General features: G+C 42.5%; 1 protein-coding gene across 1 annotated transcript; it reads right to left on the bottom strand.

Moving 5' to 3' along the window:
* Positions 1-7,133: 7,133 nt before the first annotated feature.
* Positions 7,134-18,498, bottom strand: OSER1 (oxidative stress responsive serine rich 1). The gene is made up of 4 exons (XM_081034521.1): positions 18,357-18,498; positions 14,799-14,915; positions 11,776-11,889; positions 7,134-8,421 (listed from the first exon to the last, which is right to left on the bottom strand). The coding sequence occupies exons 2-4, from the start codon at positions 14,873-14,875 to the stop codon at positions 7,740-7,742; spliced, it is 873 nt and encodes a 290-aa protein (XP_080890647.1). The 5' UTR covers positions 14,876-14,915; positions 18,357-18,498; the 3' UTR covers positions 7,134-7,739.
* Between the last annotated feature and the right edge of the window lie 7 nt (positions 18,499-18,505).

The raw sequence follows: 18,505 nt of genomic DNA, 5'->3' as shown, positions 1-18,505 counted from the left end.
GTAAGGCTGTCGATCTCCCCGTTGCCCCGCCCCTCTCCAATCCTGCCCTCCTCCCCGGACAGAAAGGTCAGTGTTGCCCTAACAAGGCCATTGGATCTCAGAAGCTGCTCCCAAAATAACCCCCTGGCCAGCACAGCCTCCTTCAAAGTGGGAGGGGTGTTTCAAATTGGGCTAGTGCTTCAGACCCTGGGAGTGGCTGGAGGGATGAAGGGAAGCTGAGAACGAAGTGTAGGCAGCTGGGGCATTCTTGTGGCTTTTCTTCCCGTGGGTAAGAGTTCTCTTCCACCTTCAGGGTCCCCTGAGTCTGCAGGAAGGGAGGGGGTAGAAGAATCGGGGAGGGAGGACTAGTGGAACACCCAGTCCTGGCACACTTAAAACCCCCAGGGCAAATCTCAGCCTCACCACTGCTCACATGCCCTCACAGGTCCTGGGGCTATGGCACCATTGCCAACCCCAAAAAGGAATCTGGTGACCTAAAGAGAAAGGAACAGGCTTGGTTTCACATATGCGTTTGAAAACATAGGAGGGATCTCGGAAAAAGAGGTGAGGTTCTGGAAACAGAGTCTGGAAGATAGAGCAAATCTGAGTCCAGCGCTCAAGCACAATCCCAAGTTCCCTCCACCCAGGAACCCTGGGAAAATCCTGAGAAGAACCTAGTGCAAAAGGCACCGACCACTCCATTTTTGTCTCTTCTAGAGGGTAAATACCTCCTCTGAAGGGCGAGGACTCTGTCCTCTATCCCTGGGACACAGGGTTTCCTGTTGCGTTATCATGAGTTCTTCGCAGAAATACTCAAAGATCATGATTTTTTTTTTCTAATTATCCCTCCAAGCTCTCTTTCTCTCTGGTATCCTAAGAGTCTGGGAGGCAGCGTCAGGAGTGAAGGGGCTGGGTGGATTCCCAGCACTCAGGTTCCCACCAAACTCCAGTGAAAGGGACAAATAAATCTCCTGTGGCCAGGGCTGGTGACTGAAAATTCCAGTTGAACCCAGGGTTAACAGGAGCATAGAGTATTCCAGGAAAGGTTGGAGCCACCAAGAATAGAAAGTGTGTGTGTGTGTGTGTGTGTGTGTGTGTGTGTGTGTGTATAATAGGAGAGGGGAGGATAGAAATCATTTTTTAAAAAAAGAAAAGAAAAAGGCAGGAGACCTTTCTGAATATTAGACTATTTTGTTATCTGACCCAAATCCCATGATGACTTAGGCTACTTCAAGTCACTGCACAAGTTTCGTTTATTTCAGAAATGGAGAGAAAATGTTTTCTTCCTTCCGCCCAGCTGATTCCTAGTCCTTAAACTTGGTTCCTTCCTATTTACAGCCCTCTGCCTTAAAGAGCCTCTTCTGTGTCCGTGCAACACCCAGTCTCTGAGCTCACTATCACTGGCTGTTTGCCCAGCTGACAGGCAGCCAATAGCAGTGGATAAAGACCGTTATCATCTGGGTTTTGTCTCACCATCCAGCCAGATTGACCGACAGCCTGCTTTCACAGTTCACTGCTAAGAACACCTCAATGCTGCCCCCCAGAGAGTTCTGCTTTTGTCATTTCTCACCCAGGTCTTTGGCAAATCACACGTTTCTTTCCAGCTCTGCTCTCAAGGGGAGAGAAAACAGCATCTCAACTAGACACCAGAGGAGTTTGGGTTGCCCAAGTTCAACTACCCTTTGTAGTTAAATGCCGAGCAAATCACCATAATCCTGTTCTAAGTCTGGGTGGTTGCTGTGTCCTAATGAGCTGTTCCGCCTGCATAAATTTAGCCACCGTTCATCCGTGCAGCTCCCTACCAACAGCAGATACACAGAAGAATCACCTGTAGAACTGAAAAACACAAACGGATTCCAGACCCCCTACCCCACCTCCAACCTAATGAATTCTATTGTCCTGGGGGAAGGCTGGAGCAGCTGCATTCTTTTTAAAAGCTCATGAGATGACTCTGACTCTCATTCCTGGTTAAGAACCACGTATGGTTTCAAATTAAGAAACTGTTTCTTAATAACATTTCCATATTCATGAATCTGCTTCCTTACCATAGTCTATAGAGGGTAAATAGTAGTGGAGGTAGATTTGTATTCAAATCCCAGGTCTGCCCCCTCACAATCTGTGTGACCTTGGGCCAATTGTTAAATTCTCTAAGCCACAAATTCTTCATCTGTAAAAGTACCTCCCTCAAAGGATTATTAGTATTAAAGATAACAGTATTTGCCTTATAGGGCTAGGTGAGCATTACATGAGTCGATACTGTAAAAAGGCTTAGAACACACTAAACACCTAATCAATGTTAACTATTATTAATATTATCCTATTATATATAACTATTATTATATTATATAATATATTATATATTATATATAACTCATATATAACTAATTATATATATTATATATAATTATATATAAAATGATATATAACTAATATTATAACTTATTAATAACCATTATTATTATTATAAATAGTCTCCAAAGAGGGAAGAGAGAATCAATACCCTAAATATTAAGTATCTTGACACTGTAGCACTCACTTACTCTCCCCAATACGTGTTTACTCAACATTACCTTGTGGCTTTTCATTTGTAAACGGATAAACTATGTTATTGCTAAAGGGACATTTTGATTTCTTAAAATTTTAAGTAAATTCGTTGCCAATTTTGCGCTGGCCTTACCTGCCCGGTGTTGAGCTTTCTGACCCGCCCTCACCTTTTGGCCCCGCCCTTTCCACTAGTGCGTTTTAGGGAAAGGGAGACCTCTTGTGGCCATATGTGCATTACAACAGATTTTCCTGAGGAAAACCAATTCCCACAAAATGGAATTTACTAAACTTGGAAGGAATTTTAAACTGTGTTTAAAGGTATCTATCCCATTCGCTTCTTTTCCTAGGCCTTTTCTTGCTCCATGGCTCTTTGGTGAGATGGGGCAGTCAGTTGCTTCCTGCTGCTTCTCAACTTCTCAAAGCTTGACTGCTTCCTAGGGAGCCTGGAGGGAAGGGAATGAAAATCCAGAACAGAGCACTGCACAGAGAGATCCACTTGCATTCTCCTCAGCATTGAAGACGCAGCTGAAGAAGCCTTCACCTCCTCAGACAGGATGCCTGGCTGGGTTAGGTGCCTTCCCACGCGCTGGCTCCTCCCCCAAACTAGGAGTTGTTTGAAGCGAGGATTATCTTCATTCCAAAACCATTTATGAACACCTACTTCCTGCCTGGCACTCGCTCATCTTTGTATGCCCAGTGCCTGCACCTAGTGGGTGCCCCTCAATTCTCCTCTGCAGGACTTGTCAACTGACAACCCCCTTCTTGAAATGCTTTTTCACTTGACTTCTAGGACTCCTCTCTTGGTTCTGCTCCTGCCTCACTGGCTACTCCTGCTCAGTCGTTTGCTGTTTCCTCCTCAGCCTCCTGCCTTCTCTACCTTGGGAATGTCCCAGAGCTTGGTCCAACGACGGAGTCTTTACCTCCATTCGCTTCCTAAGTGATCCCCCTCAGTCACATAATTTAAATAACATCCGTACACTGATGGCTCCTAAATCTGTATCTCCAGCCTGTACGTCTCTCCTGGTTTTCGGTCATATTCTCAACCACCAACTCAACGTCTCTACATGGTATGTCATAAGCATCTCAGACTTGACAAGATCAAAACCCAACTCTCAATTTCTCCTCTCCAATCTGCTCTTCCAGCCACCTCCCAGCTTATTAAAACCTTTGGAGTCATCCTTAATTCCAGTGTGTCTCTCACACCCTACGTCCATCAGCAAATCCCTTCAGTTCTACCTTCAGAATAATTTCAGAATACATCTTTCCTGCACTGCCAAGTGTCTGAGCCACTAGAAACCACTGCAATCGCCTCCTAACTGCCCTCCTTGCTTCCCTTTCTCCTTCTCCCCTCCTCTAGTCCACACACAGCAGCCAGGGCTCTTTTAAGAGTCAAGTCTGATATCGTGCCCCTCCTGTCCTCCAAACCCCACCTCCAAATGGTTCCCTCTCTCCTCAGGAGTCAAAGCCTTTAAAATGGCCTCCAAAGCCCTCCATGATCTGCCCCCGGCCTCTGCTTCTGTGACCTCGCCTGCTTCAAGCCACAAATGTCCTTGCTGTTTCTCCTGCTCTTCCCCCAAATACCCACGTGGCTCATTCCCTTCCTTTCTTCAGGTCTTAGCTCCAATGTCACCTTATCGCAGAAGCTTCTCTGACCCCCCCACCAAAGTAGCAGCCCCTCCCCTGCCCCAGCCCTTACCATCTCCTAATCCCTCTCTCTCTAGAGCACTCTGTTGTTCGCTTACTGTTCTATTTCCAGCACGTAGTAGGGTGTCTGCTGTGTGGTAGGCACCTGACATGTGTTGGATAAATGAATAAATGAATGTTCAATGAATAATTGTGAAAGGCACGTCAGCATGCTACTCTTGAAAACATCAGAGTAAAAATTCCTCAATCCACAATCTGAATCCATTTTCCAGGATGCATCAGAGAAAGATTGGCTCAATAAGTCACACTCACAAGAGATCAAATGTTCCAATGAGGGACACATATTAAAGTTGGCCCAGGTGGGTTTGAGCAGAGTAACTGAGCTTCAGGATTCAAGTTCTGAGGAAGATTCTGACTGAGACGTACTTACAACTCATTCCCACAAATCTGCGATGCCTAAGCTTTCATCCAAGTATGGATTTCTTCAACTGGTTACTTGGCCGTTGGAACTTTGTCATTTTCAATTCTGACACCCCTCCTACCAACTTTGTACGAAAGGAATGGGTATCATTCTTTGTTCTCTGGCAACTATTCTGTGAATACACAGAATAACCAGTGCAGTGGTTTGAAAAGCAAACCCAAAAGGACTTAAGAGACTTAGAAACCATCTGAATTCAAGTAACATGTTGTCGGGGAGATAAGAAAATTCGCCTTCGTTGGTTGTTAGTTTTGTCTGTTTCCCTCACGTGGGGCAATGTCAGTCTCCCCCCATGTGAGGTGGTTGGTCAGATTAAGGTTAGTTTTTGTTCCCTCACGAGAGACTACGAATGAGGCGGTGATGATTATCTTTTGTCTGTTTTTGTTCCCCCACATGAGAGACTGCATGTGGGGTTCTCTCCCGTGAGACTGCACGTGAGGTATTGGTTAGCTTAGGGTTAAGAAAATGTCTCCCTCGCCTCGTTCCCAGCAGGAGAGATAAGGGATGATGTTGCTCTCTTGCTCGAATCAGCAAAGGAGGTGAAGTAACTGTTGTATCAGAATGTGACAGGCATGTTGCCAGGCTTTGAAAGGCCTTGGGCCGATAGTCCCAGGCGAGAACAGTAATTATTGTTTTTTTGAATGAACTGGCCCTTCAGCCGGATAAGCGGTATTTTTTTTCTATCAGTGGCTGCCAAACCCTTCCGGAACTGGCCATTCCTTGAGGGGGAGACAGGAACAAGGAGCTTGGCTCTAATGTACATCTGAAGAAAAAAAAGGAGACATAAGACAGACCTCAGGTTGGCAGTGTGTGTCATCCATCCTTGGTGATTTGTTTTTTCATCATACTAGCATTCTTGGGAACTAGCAAGCAGCAGTGGGAGACGCCTGAGTTTTTCTCAGCTGCAGACCTAGTAGCAAGGTTTTGATTCCTGACTGTTCCAGTGTTGTTTCCTCCAGTTTGGTGAGCTTCTTTGGCACATTTTAGTCTTAACCACCTTCACTTTCTGTCATTAGCATATTCTATTAATTGCCTTTGTCTTTTGTTATTGCATGTTAAGTAAATTGCTTAGATATTGCTAAATAAATTCATTAGTCTCACTCTAGCGTGTGCTTCCCCCCCCGCCCCCCCCCCGCTCGTCATTACACGTTAAGCCCATTTGCTCCACCACTTTCCAGTGAAAAAAGGGAAGCAAGACACAAGTTGTGGAGGTGAAGATGGGGTGGCAAGTCCCCTTACAAGCGCTAATGGCTGATTAGTGGCTCTCAAAGTGTGATCTGTGAATCCATTCTATCAGAGGATCGTCAAAGTAAAAGCTGTTTTCCTGATAGTCACAGATTTACGTTTTTCCAGTTATCTCACAAGTGGTTTCCCAGAGGTCACCTGACATGCAACATCACAAAAAATTGAATGCAGTAGATAGGAGAAGCTAACTATCTTCTATTAAGCCAGAGATTTGCAAAAACATAACACAATGCCACTCTTCTCACTAAATATTTTTGCTTTGGAAAAGTTATTTTCCAATTTAAAATTTTATATTAACATAAATAGATTTATATTCATTATTTTTAAATACATATTTTTAAAACTTCTTAATTTTAATTTCTAATATGGTAAATATTGATAAATATAACCCACATAAGCGAGTGCTCCTTGGATGCTCAATTCATAAGCAAAAACGAGCCGAGACCAAAAACTTCCAGAACTGCTGCCTTGGATACATAACATAGTGTACCTTCCGGGAGCTTATGAGACTTCTGTTCCAGTTCCTGGTGCTGTCACGGAAGACATTTGGCTCCCTTGCTCGAACCACACCCCTCAGAAATTACTAAATCCACATTAAACTAGTAACTAGCGGGGGTCTCTCAGTACTTAAGTTCAGAGCTATTCCAGTCAATCCCCTTGCCACCTCTCCCAAGTACAAATCACCCATTTGTAAAGCCCAGATCTCACTGTCATGAATCAACTCCACCGTTAGTGACATGTTTTAGTAAAGAATAAAACTTATTTTGTCAGCTAAATAAATTTTCTGTTAACATTGTGTTAAGCAGGCTGGATAAATTTTCACTAAATTTGATGGGAATGCTTAGGATGGTGTGAATTAAAAGTTATGTGGCATATGTAAAATTCACTTTGGAACTACCTAAAAGAGACAGGGATTCATCCTCTGCGTGAAACTGAGGACAGATTTTTTACCAAACTTTGGAGGGCTTTTTGGGATGCTTGAGCAGAAATACAGGATACAGCATACATAAAATTCTCTTTTGGGGTTGCTGAGGTACGAGGACAGTGCGAAGAGATCATGTCCACCAATCTAGAACGTTAGAAACTGAGGTATGAGATCTACATCACAACTGAAACATGCCATATGTTAAAATGCTATAGATGGAGAAGACGCACACGGGTTTCAAATATTACAGCCCCTCCCTCCAACTGAAGCAGCCCACTCCAAGCTGCTTCTGGAGAAATGGCACGGCAATATGCCTCTAGGTGAACAGCACCAGCAGAGGTTTATTGAGTAATGGTGAATAATTCTCTCAAACAATATCGGGCAGGCCAGCTAGTTTATTCATATTGAATCTAAACTTTAGATCTCTGGCTTAACAATACCGTAAGAACCTTTAAAGACACAATAAATTTTGCGTTAAATCAGAGATGGTTAAATCAGTCATATAACTTCTAAAACTCTGGGCTGGCAACTACGGCATGACAAATGTTCAGTCCCGTTACAAAAACACATTTCATTTTCCTTGGCCACCAATTCTTAAACAGATCTGAAAAAAAACGCACTGTGTTACAAGGCTTTCACCATATACCCACTGCTACCAGTCAAGTAATTATGGTTTCTTCATCCCCCAGAAGCATTTCTAAGAGAGCTTTCTTTTCCTCTGATCTGCTTGCCTTTGTGGGTATGTAAGAACTGAGTAAGTTTAAAGAATGAAGATTAACTGAGATGCCAAGAAAAGTTTTTATTGCAAGCACAGTGAGCAGAAGGAGATGTCTTCTGACACAAAGTGGCTGCCAGGTCTGCCATTCACTAAACCTCTCTGACAACCCTTCATTGGTTTCAAGCAGATTAGTGAGCTTCTTGCTATCAGGTGTACATCATTTCTGCCATGTGGGACATTTTCTTGGGAATGTACAGGTAATATTCCATGTAGCCTGATAGGTCCTCAATGGTCACGTCATCCACATAGACTCGAGCTTGCTCAGAACAGGAGCGGGGAGAGCCAGACAGAGTTCTGGTGTGAAGCGACTGAGAGCAGTCCTCAAGCGTGGATCTTCGTTCTGGGGCCAAGGGAGGGACATTCTGCAGGCCTGAAAAGGAATAGACTTCCATGTCGTGCCACCGCTTACACTGGCACTCCTGGCCTAGGCACGCACATGGCTGGCCCTGGTTTAGTTTGGAAACAGATTGAAAGTCAGAGAGATCATTGGCCTTGAGACGTGCTTGGGAGACTTGAGCAGCATCAGAGGAGTCTTCCTCCTTACCCTCGGCCGGGAGCCTTGGAACCGAAGTTCTCAAAGGCTCAACAACTGCCCCTGTGCGATTAGCATCGAGAGTAGAGCATTCTCCTGCATTGAACTCTTTAGGGGTTGAAATTCCCAGCCCACTGCTGCCATCAGGGGCGTCAGTCTGGCTTTTGTGCTTGAGCTGGCTGCTGGAAGAAGCTACTGCGCTGCAATGTATGAACTTGGGAGGATGAAGGACAGGAGACTTAGAACGTCGACGACGCTGGGTTCTCACTGCTCCTCGTGAAGACTTCCTTGTAGACCTGAGAGAAAAACAAATGTACAAGAAGATGTTGGGATACAGAGCTCTCCTAAACAGATTATTTAGGATAGCTGGAAATTTGCCTCCTCTCGGCTTGTAAGTCTAAAGTTACAAGTGTCCCCCAGAGAGATGTGCCTGCCTCCATTTACAAGCTGCCTACGTCTGTGTGTCTTAAAAACTTCAACACCCCCATATTAGCAGGCTATAGAAATAGGAGGGTAAAGGCTAGTTTTTCACTGCATTTCTTGCGCCAAACATTTGGTGCAGAATACTTGCTCTGCCCCAACCCTTGCTCGGGAACCTTTGACCAGCGGGTCTGGGAAAGCATCCTGCAGACAACTTCAAGTGAGGCTGTAAAACCGAAATGTCTTGGTACCACTGTGAGGCTAATGTTACAAATGGCTACAATGCCATGGTTGCTACACAGAGCAGCAGATTTAGGATTCATTTCTATCCCTGGTGACAGCTTACACACAGATTTAGACTCCCTGAAGCTTTCAGACACTGGGAATCATCAGACACACTATATAACTTCTAAAATATTTAAATAAATAAAAGAACTAAACAAAGAAAAAAGGAGACTCAAAACTACTAAGCCAATTTAAAAACAGAACCAAACAGAACCAAACAACTGTACAGCCCACAGACGCAGCTGCCCTGGGCTAGCACTGTGAGCCACCGAACCCAGGCTGAGGTGTTCCCCCGGCCCCTGGTGACCCCTCCACCCCCACACCTGCCCTCCTGGCCAGCAGACGTGTCACACCACTGCTTGGGGCTCACACTGGCTACTATTTACATGTCGGGGCGCTGCTGTCGGCAATCACTGGGCCCTGAGAAGTAGAATCTCACTCTGAGCCTATGCCAAGCTCGCTGGAGGGAAGGGTGTGCTGGAATCTGGGTCCCACTAGGCAGAAATCAAAACTGCCCCTGGCACTGCCCCCTACGCACCCATCCCATCAGGCTAGTCATTTCAACCTGAGACCGACTCAGCAACCGAACACGAAGTGTGTCCACCAGCTAGGCTAGGGCACACTAAGCAGGCAGGCCAGGAGTTTTCTCGCTTGTCTACCTCCATAATAGCCTCAGATCTTACCGCTTCCCTTCCAAAGCCTAAAATATTTACTATCCGGCCCTGTATGAAAAAAGTTGGCTGGCCCCTAACCTAGAAGCACAGAGACTTGGAGATTTGGGGAAATGTAACAGTTAAGAAATATGGAGGGGCGCCCGGTAAGCTCAGCTGGTTAGAGCGTGGTGCTCATAACACCAAGGTTGCCGGTTCCATCCCCACATGGGCCACTGTGAGCTGCGCCCTCCTTAAAAATAAATAAATTAATTAATTTTTAAAAATCAGATGTTTTACAAAAAAAATATGTAAGACAGCATAAGAAGTCTGGAGTTGCCAAAAGAAAGGCTACAGAGAATGGAAGACAAGTGTTTTTTAAAGAGATAATGGTGGAGGAATTTTCTAAACTAGTAAAAGAAGAAAATTACAGGTATAGGAAGCACACTGACGCAGGAGAAATAAAAAGAAATCCACATGTAGACACACTACAGCAAAACTGTAGACTACAGGGCAGCAGGTTAGCTCAGCTGGTCAGAGCGCGGTGCTCTTAACAACAGGTCACTGGTTCGATCCCCGCAGGGGCCACTGTGAGCGGCGCCCTCCACAACTAGACTGAAACACTACTTGACTTGGAGCTGAGGGGTCCTGGAAAAACACACTTAAATAAATAAAAGGTTTCAAAAAAACCACCCAAAAATTGTAGACTGCCAAACACAATAGGAACATTTTAAGAGCAGCCTGAGATTAGACAGATTATTTCTAAGTGAACAACAATTAGCCTGAAAGAAGGCTTTTCAACGTCAGCATGAAGACCATAACCAATACCTTCAAGTGCTGAGGGGAAAAAACTACCAACCTAGAACTGTGATTTCACGTATACCAAATCAGGTGTATCTGTCAAGAACAAAAATAAAATAAAATAAAGATATTTTCAGACAAATCAAAGCATACTTTCCAATAGAACATGATTCTATACAACTCCAGGAGCACCATTAATTTATTCTATGTGGAGTTCTATCACACGGAGGCCTTATTTGCTAGTAACAGATCTTTACTAAAGGAACTTCTGAAGGAAGTACTTTAAGGAAGAAAAAAAGTGATCTGATGGAAGGTCTGAGAGCAAAGACAGTGTAAACGAGACAAATCTAAACAAGTACTATTGAAATAATAATGTAGACTAAATATAACCTAATTTGTGAGATTAAAAAAGTGACAGAACTAAAATACTGGGCAACTACACCATGGAAGTCATGAGGTCAGGGTAAAAGGGTTTTAAGGAGGAGAGTTAAAATGTTAATTTCTGTCTTTGTTAAGCATGTCTGGTAAAATTTCAAGGCTAACTACTAGAAAAGTAGAAATAACGTAACAATCTCCAAACTAGCAGGAAGAAAAATGGCAGAGGGAAAAACAAACAAACAAACAAACAAAAAAACAAACCCTTTCAAACAATATTTTTTAAAGGGTGGGAGGAGAGAAGTAAGAAGAGAAAGAAAAAAGCATGACAAATAGCATAAAGTAAGATGGCAGAAACAAGTCCAAATATATAACAAAATATATGTAAATTAATTTAACTCAGCAGTTACAAAAGATGATCAGACTCCATAAAACAAAACAAAACAAAACAAGCCATACGCATTTGAGACACACCGAAATATTTAAAACACAGAATGGTTGAAAATAATAGAAAAGGATACACTAGGCAAATACTAAAACAACTAGACTAGAGACATTAATTCCAGACAAATAGACTTTAAGACAAAAGCCATAATGAGGGATTATGAATGTCACTATATAATAAAAGTCTCAATTTACCACAAAGAAAACATTCTCAACTGGCACGAACCTAGGCTGTATGAACCTAAAAATATAGCCTTAAAATACATAAAGCAAAAATATAGAGCTTAAGGGGAAAATAGACAAATTGCATTCCCATGAGGGAAATTTCAACATACCTCTCTCAATTATTGATAGGTCAAGCTGACAAAAATTATTTGAAAAAAGATTCAAATAACACATTTAAAAGCTTAATTTCATGGACATATATGGAAACTAAAAATGATCAGAGAAGACCCATTCTTCTCAAACACACATAGAACATGTACAGAAATTGGCTGTGAATCATGCCACACAGCAAGTCTCAGCAAATTCACACTTGGGAAGAATGGGTCTTCTCTAATGGTTGGGTCTTGGGTTCCGTATCATAACATACTCATTTCTGCATATTTGGGGAAGAAAATCCAACAATATTTTAAGATATTAGGATAAAAATCATCTTCAATGAGCAGCTCTTACCCGTGCCAACTGTCTTTAGATGCACATGTGGTTTTAGGTTTGGCATCATCTGCTGCTGTTCTGACTGACGCTCTGACACTTGGGCCTTCTCCGACAGACAGAGATGCTATGGACCTAGAGACAAGAACAAAGTTTACTGCTATAGAAAACTGTGCAAGAAAGAGAAATTACTGTTCTCACCAATCCAAATGTAACTTATTTTCTTTCTAGTTTGAGTTTCTCAAAAATTGCTCAACTTTTAGTGGAAATTTTCCTCCTTTAGTGCAAATTTGAGGATTCCCTAAAAGCCCACTATTGCAAAATCACAAGCCAAAGAATGATTCTTAAGTATAACCAGCAGCAGGATATAAATAGACTTTTCGGCTGTTTATCTGGGGCAGATCAGGCCTTATCCAGAGAGAATGCTAATGACACTGAGTACTTGTTTTATGTGGGTAAACCAGAGCTGGAAACTAAGTTTAGGAGCAAAAACTTTAGGAGACTCAATCTAACTTGAAAATGAATACATTTTCAAATATTACAAAACATTTCTGAAAAACATTCTAATTTTTACAATTACTAAACTTGAAATATTACTGAGTTAAGTCTAAGCAGGTTGAAATTATGGGTTCCCTGTAAAGATGAAAAAATTTAAAAGAGAGAAAAAAAACCATCTATAATGTTACAACCCAGAGATTACCAACATTAACATTTTGGTATAAATCCTTTCAGTTCCTTTCAATACACACATATACACACACACACTGGGCTCTTACCACATGCTGTGGTACTGAGAAAGATACTTTAGAAAGAGACAATCTACTAAAGTAAAATTTAAAACTGTTCACTGAAAAATAATTTAAAATAAAAAGTAACTGGCAATAATTTAAATGTCCAATAACAGAAATACTGTATTATATAAATTATGGCACATCTATACAATAGAATATTAGGAACTTATTAAAAATTAAGTGTACAAAGAACTTTTAATAACATGAGAGAATACTTACAATATTAAGAGGAAACCATGGATAAGCACCTATATATAATGATCTCAGCTATGGAAAAAAAGTGTATCTATCATGTTATATACAGACGGTCTAGATATTAACAGTACTTATGGTAAACTGTGATATTTACTTCCTTTTCTATTTTTGTGAATTCTTCTTTAATAAGTATGTGTTATTTTATAGCCAGATAAAAAGGATTACATTATTTAAAATAAATATACAGAGATCTGTCTTGATAAGACAAATACCATTAGAAATCAAAACCTGTTGAACAAGATCATGCTAAATTCCTGGCATGGCTTGGTTAGTTTATGAGTCAGTAGTTCAGACGTCCCATTTGTAAGTTGGCAACAATATGAAACAACTAGAAATGTATGATAGGCTATACAGGTCTTATTTTGCTTAGTCATGGTAATGACTCACCCCTTCTACTCGTTTGTTTGGTTTTCTCAAATGCTCTCCACTCTTCCTTCTCTTTCTATAATTTAACTCAAAGCAGATCACATGCTACAAATATATAATATTTGGCCATATATTGTACAGATATTTTGAAAGCTTTTTTTAAATGTTCCAAGTAATTTTTAGGGGTACTGAAATGGCTTAATTTATGTTCCCACTTCTTAAAATACCAGTAAAAGAGTCTGTATATCAAGTTACTTATATAAATTTATAAACTGAAAATTTATGTGTATGTGTGTGTATACATGCATTCCTAGTATTTTCCTACTTAAAAAAAAATTATTTCTATACCACAAATCACGATGGAATACACTATAATCACAATCGGAACTGTTTCTCTGCTTTGTTTACATTTCCCAAAATGGCTTATAAAGCACTGATCAATTGTAATGGCAGGATGACCACCATTTTGGAAAAACCACTCGGAGGAGAAAGATTTATTTTAAGTACCATGGAAGCAAATGGGAGCACCTGTAACAGCTATTGTGCAATCGATATATTTAGTATAAATCAGTATTAGTATAAATCTGCTCATTTGGTAGGCCAAGATAGGGTTAGCAATAAGCAGAAAGCTATACCTAACATCTACTGACTTTTTACTATGTGCCAGGTACTGCATGCATTTCTTCATGTTGTTTTCAAGGTACCATATAATGGAATGTTGAAGAGCACAGTTCTGGAGACAAACTATCTGGGTTCAAATCCCACTCTATCACTTTTTACCAATGTGGCCTTTAGCAAGTGACTCAATTCACCTGTGGCTCGTTTGTAAACTGGAATAACAGTAGTATCTTATCTTCTAAGTTGGTATTGAGGATTAAATAATTTGTACAGAGCAGTTAAGCCAGTGTCTAGGACATAGTGAGTAATAAATTTTAGCAATTATTATTATTATTACGTGTTGTGGAGTGTTCTACTCTGAGTTTCCAGTGTTTGGCTTCCACTCATGAAAAGAAATATCTTATAGCCATTAAAAATTTGACATTTCTTCTGGCCTAGGGCAAAGAATGGAGACGAACAGAGTCCTACACGAAACATTTTGCAAAGGGTGAATTAGTGACATTCAGACAGCAGCTGGTCTATAGGTGCTCTCATTAGTTTGGCCACAGGGTCCAAGATTATTGATCTCTGTGACAGAGCCCTAATGAATAGAGGTTTCCATGGTGATAGTCTCAGCAACAGAGCCCATGAAATCGACACTGTCTACACAGATTTCTATTGAGCCAATTCGCTTTTAGTGGAAAATGCTGTGATTCCCTAGTATGAGGAAATCCTTGATGGGACACTGCTTGATGTTAGATTAAAAAGAGAGCAGGATAACCCTCCTCAAAATTAAGGAAAACCGAAACACCCAACTTTGCAGTACAAATAAGGTGCAACTTTTCGAAATTTAACATTAGAGTTTCTGTCACAAGTAAATACAATGCTGTGCAGAATTTGGTAGACTGTCACACTATCAGCATTTGTATCTCCCACAAATAATGAGAAATTTTAGTAGAGAAAGAGCTCTTCAGAGAAAAAGCCTATTTGAAGCCGGTAAACAATTCCCAGAGAGCGTATTTCATATTTAATTACCCCGATGCATCCACTCTTAATTTCTTGAAAGCAGTTTGTAGGCTCTCCTCCTCTCCATCCTTGGCTTCGGATTTCATTGTGCAAGTTTTCCCACTACTATGGATGGTCCCGTTAATACTAAAAAAGAAAATCAAAATAAAATGAGCCAAATGAAAACAAGTGGGTTCAAAAGAATACCTTTTGTCAAACTCTTTATTCCTGATACTATTGCTATTTGCTGGGGCCGGGGACAAATTTCTATTTCTAAAAGAAAGTTTCAGTGCAGATAATTAGGAAACTGTAAGTTTTATTTCTTGTATTTATTATGATAGAATTTAAACTGCCCCGTATCCCTGGTGTCAGTATCCTATTACACAGTCTTGGAAACTAGATCACCTAAAGTCTGTGTTCAAGTATACTTTTTTTAACAGGAAGAAAAAAAATCTCTGCAGTTGTAGGGGTCTAGAAACCTACAAGATAAAATGACTTTTGCATCCGAAATTAAAAGGGAAAAGCTCAACCAAAAGCACTCTCATTCTTTAAAATGCTGTTGAGTATTTATCTAGTTTAACCCTAAAAATTCCAGATAAGTGTAACTTCATGATACATCATAGCATTTCTCTAAAGCAATCCTAACCCAAACATCAATACGCATGTCAATTTTCATACCCAGCTATCAAGCTGTTACCATTGTTAAAGCAGGATTACAAACATGTTTCAATGGTTACTGATTATTCTATACTCTACCTGTAAGGTTGACACCTTCATTTTTTATAGCTTTGAGTATTTTAATTATTACACAAGAAAGAAAATAAATGAACTACACTTGCAACTCAAAAAAATAAAAAGAACAAACTTAGCCAAAAGAAAGAGGTAAGAAGAAAAAAAATAGAAATTATTGTTTTATAGATGAGCCTTTAAATGATCTTCACTTTAAATGATCTTCACTCAACTAGCTTGATAAATCAAAGTTCTCCATTTCTTCCACCCTAATTACATTTAAACAAAGAAAAGGAGCAGAGGAACCAATCAAAGCAAGAAGAGATACAACTGAGAAGCCTGTTAATAAACTCTTTGAAACTAGTTTCCCAATTATTGTAAAGTATTAGTTAATACCAAATCCTGAACAAAAAATAAACTAGTATCTATGATATCAGAGAATCAGAAAGAAAAGACAGGAAAACAAAAAAATAGAAGATTGGGGATTTTTGAAGCAAAGGATTCACTTTACCTCTTCTTTATTTCTAACCTGCTACCCCCACCCCATTCTCCACCCCCCCTTAGGCACTCTCAGAGGGAGCAGTGCCTCTCTCTATGGCCACTTGGATCCTACCTGCTCATCCTCAGGGGTGGGTTTGATGTTATTATGAGACCTCTAATATTCCAAAGGTCAGGATGTCATAATATGTTGGCTATAATATAACCATAATAGTACCAGTGGCAGAATAAAGAAACAAGGAATTAAGACTATTCAGTTGTGTGTGTGTGTGTGTGTTTAATTTATGTGTAGAGGAAGGTTTTTTTTTTTTTAAGGCAGTTCTCTCTCTGGATTAAAACACTGAACACTGAAAACTGTCAAAAGAATTCAGCTAGCTTTCACTTCAACTTCTAATTAAGACAAAAATTTAAATACACTCCCCACATGTATTTTGCTGGTTTATTTACCCTGTATATGAACTGGAGTAAACATTATCATTTCCCTACATCACTGGTTTCTAACTCTTCTGGATTTAGAGGAGGATCCTTCCCCACATACACAATAATGTCCCGTATATTTACGCAAAGATCACATTCTAATATTTTTAAAGTTCCACAGCATCTAAAAGAGTGTTATTGTCGGATGTAAACAAATTCTTCCTGTTGGCAGAACTAAAGTAAAGTTTGACGTACAGTTTTCAATTACTTTATGACCCAAAGCTCAGACTACTGGAACTTATAGTTAAATGATTACTTCCACAAATATTTACAGAATTCCTGCCATGGGCTCCAGCACTAAACTGGGTGCTGGGGAGATGAGGGTGAACCTGACACACACCAGGGCTGTGAACCCCATTCCTGGAAGGACTAGACTCTCATTCCTGCCCTCCCACTGTGCTAAGAAGCTCTGTGCCCAGATATCTCACTTTTAATTACCGACTTAAAATGGTACTGCAGGTGACCTCTACATGTTAATACAAACTTAGTTAACATTCTTGTCAACACACTGAAAGTTAAAAACCAAAACCGACCAAACTAAAAACTAGTTACAGACTAAAACTTTAGGAATGAAATTCCGTCTCAACGATTTTCAGACATGCAGTCTTTTGATGACCCATCTCTTCCCTCGGTTGCATTAACCCAGAGCAGAGCTGAGTCTTAGGTACGACCTTAGGAGATAAACCGGGGCACGTCTGCAGTTACAACGCGTTTCCTGGGCTCCCGTCTTCCCAGCGTCCCATTCCCTCAGACCAGGAGCTGCAGGACTGACTCCAGGAAACAGGGCACCGGTTTGCCCCTCTTCATTCATATTGAATTTGGGGAAGATTCTCTTGCCTGTTTTCACCGCTCTGACTTCCTGAAATCGAACAATCCCCCAAACGATGCATCTTTTAAACGCCCGTCAGAAGTTACTTTGTATTAGGTCAAAGCCCGCCAGGCGTTTAACTTTGCCCGGGATTTTCAAAACGGACAAAATGCTTCCAAGTACCTCCATCAAAAGGGCGGATTTCTGGGTCTCTCTGACTCTCAAGGGACAGCGTGTGCGTCCCAGTGCTCTAGCGTGCAGGTCTTAAGCCAGACCTCTTGGAACCTCAAGTTCGGTCCCAATTTCCAGGCTCCTGGGAAGACCTGAGAGTTATCAGTAAAGGATCCGCACGTGAGCGTGTCATCACGCCGTCCAGCAATCCTCCAAGTCGCCAACAAAAGGGAGAGGATCGGTGCCCGGGACCGACCACACTCGCATCGCGGCAACACCCTCTCAACCTCCCCACCCCCGCGGCGAGAGCCAAAGCGCGATGCTGTTCTTTTCCCCCAGAACCTGGATCGATCCCTAAACGGGACCCGGAGGAAAGATGAGAAGCTGCGGGGCTCGGACACCGGGAAGTCGTCCGGGACCCTAAGCCTGGCCGCCCGGGGTCTCCGGTGGGAAGCGGTCCGTTCAGGACACTCCCGGGCCAGACGGAGAGGTTGGAGTCAGGCCAAGGCGCCCGGGATGCAGAAGGAGGCGGCAGCGGAGCCCGAGAGGCAGTCACCGAGGCTGGGGCTCCGAAACGGGCGGGAAAGGGCGGGAAGGGGCAAAGGGCGGCAGAGGGGAGCGCAAAGGGGAAGCGACGGTCGGGCGGGAGAGGGCGGAGGAGCGGGGCTGGGCGGGGGCCGCGGAAGGACGGGAAGGCGGGCAGGGGCGAGACAGCGGAGCCGGGGCAGGGCCAGGCCGCAGCCGCCGAGGGGGCGCGGGGAGGCCCAGGCCCGGCCCAGGCAGCCAGCGCCGGGGCGCGACGAGACCAGAGGCGGGCAGGCCCAGCGGAAGCCACCCGCAGCCAGCTCGGGCCAGGAGGCCGAGACGCGGTGCCGAAACCCTTCCCGTGGCGACGGGACTCTCACCTCCTCGCAGCCGGGGCGCTCCGGCGACCCAGTCTCTACGGTTCCGATCGCCTCTCCTCGAACGCAGCGCCGGAGCGACCCGGATCCAAACCCGCGGAGGGGGCAGCCCGCGCCCCCGGAGTCGCACTGCGCCTGCGCCACTAGGTCAC

Source organism: Rhinolophus hipposideros (assembly GCF_964194185.1).
Source record: "Rhinolophus hipposideros genome assembly, chromosome: 22".
NCBI classification, from domain to species: domain Eukaryota; kingdom Metazoa; phylum Chordata; class Mammalia; order Chiroptera; family Rhinolophidae; genus Rhinolophus; species Rhinolophus hipposideros.
Note: the sequence above shows the minus strand (reverse complement) of the source record. Positions and strands in the feature narration are given on the sequence as shown.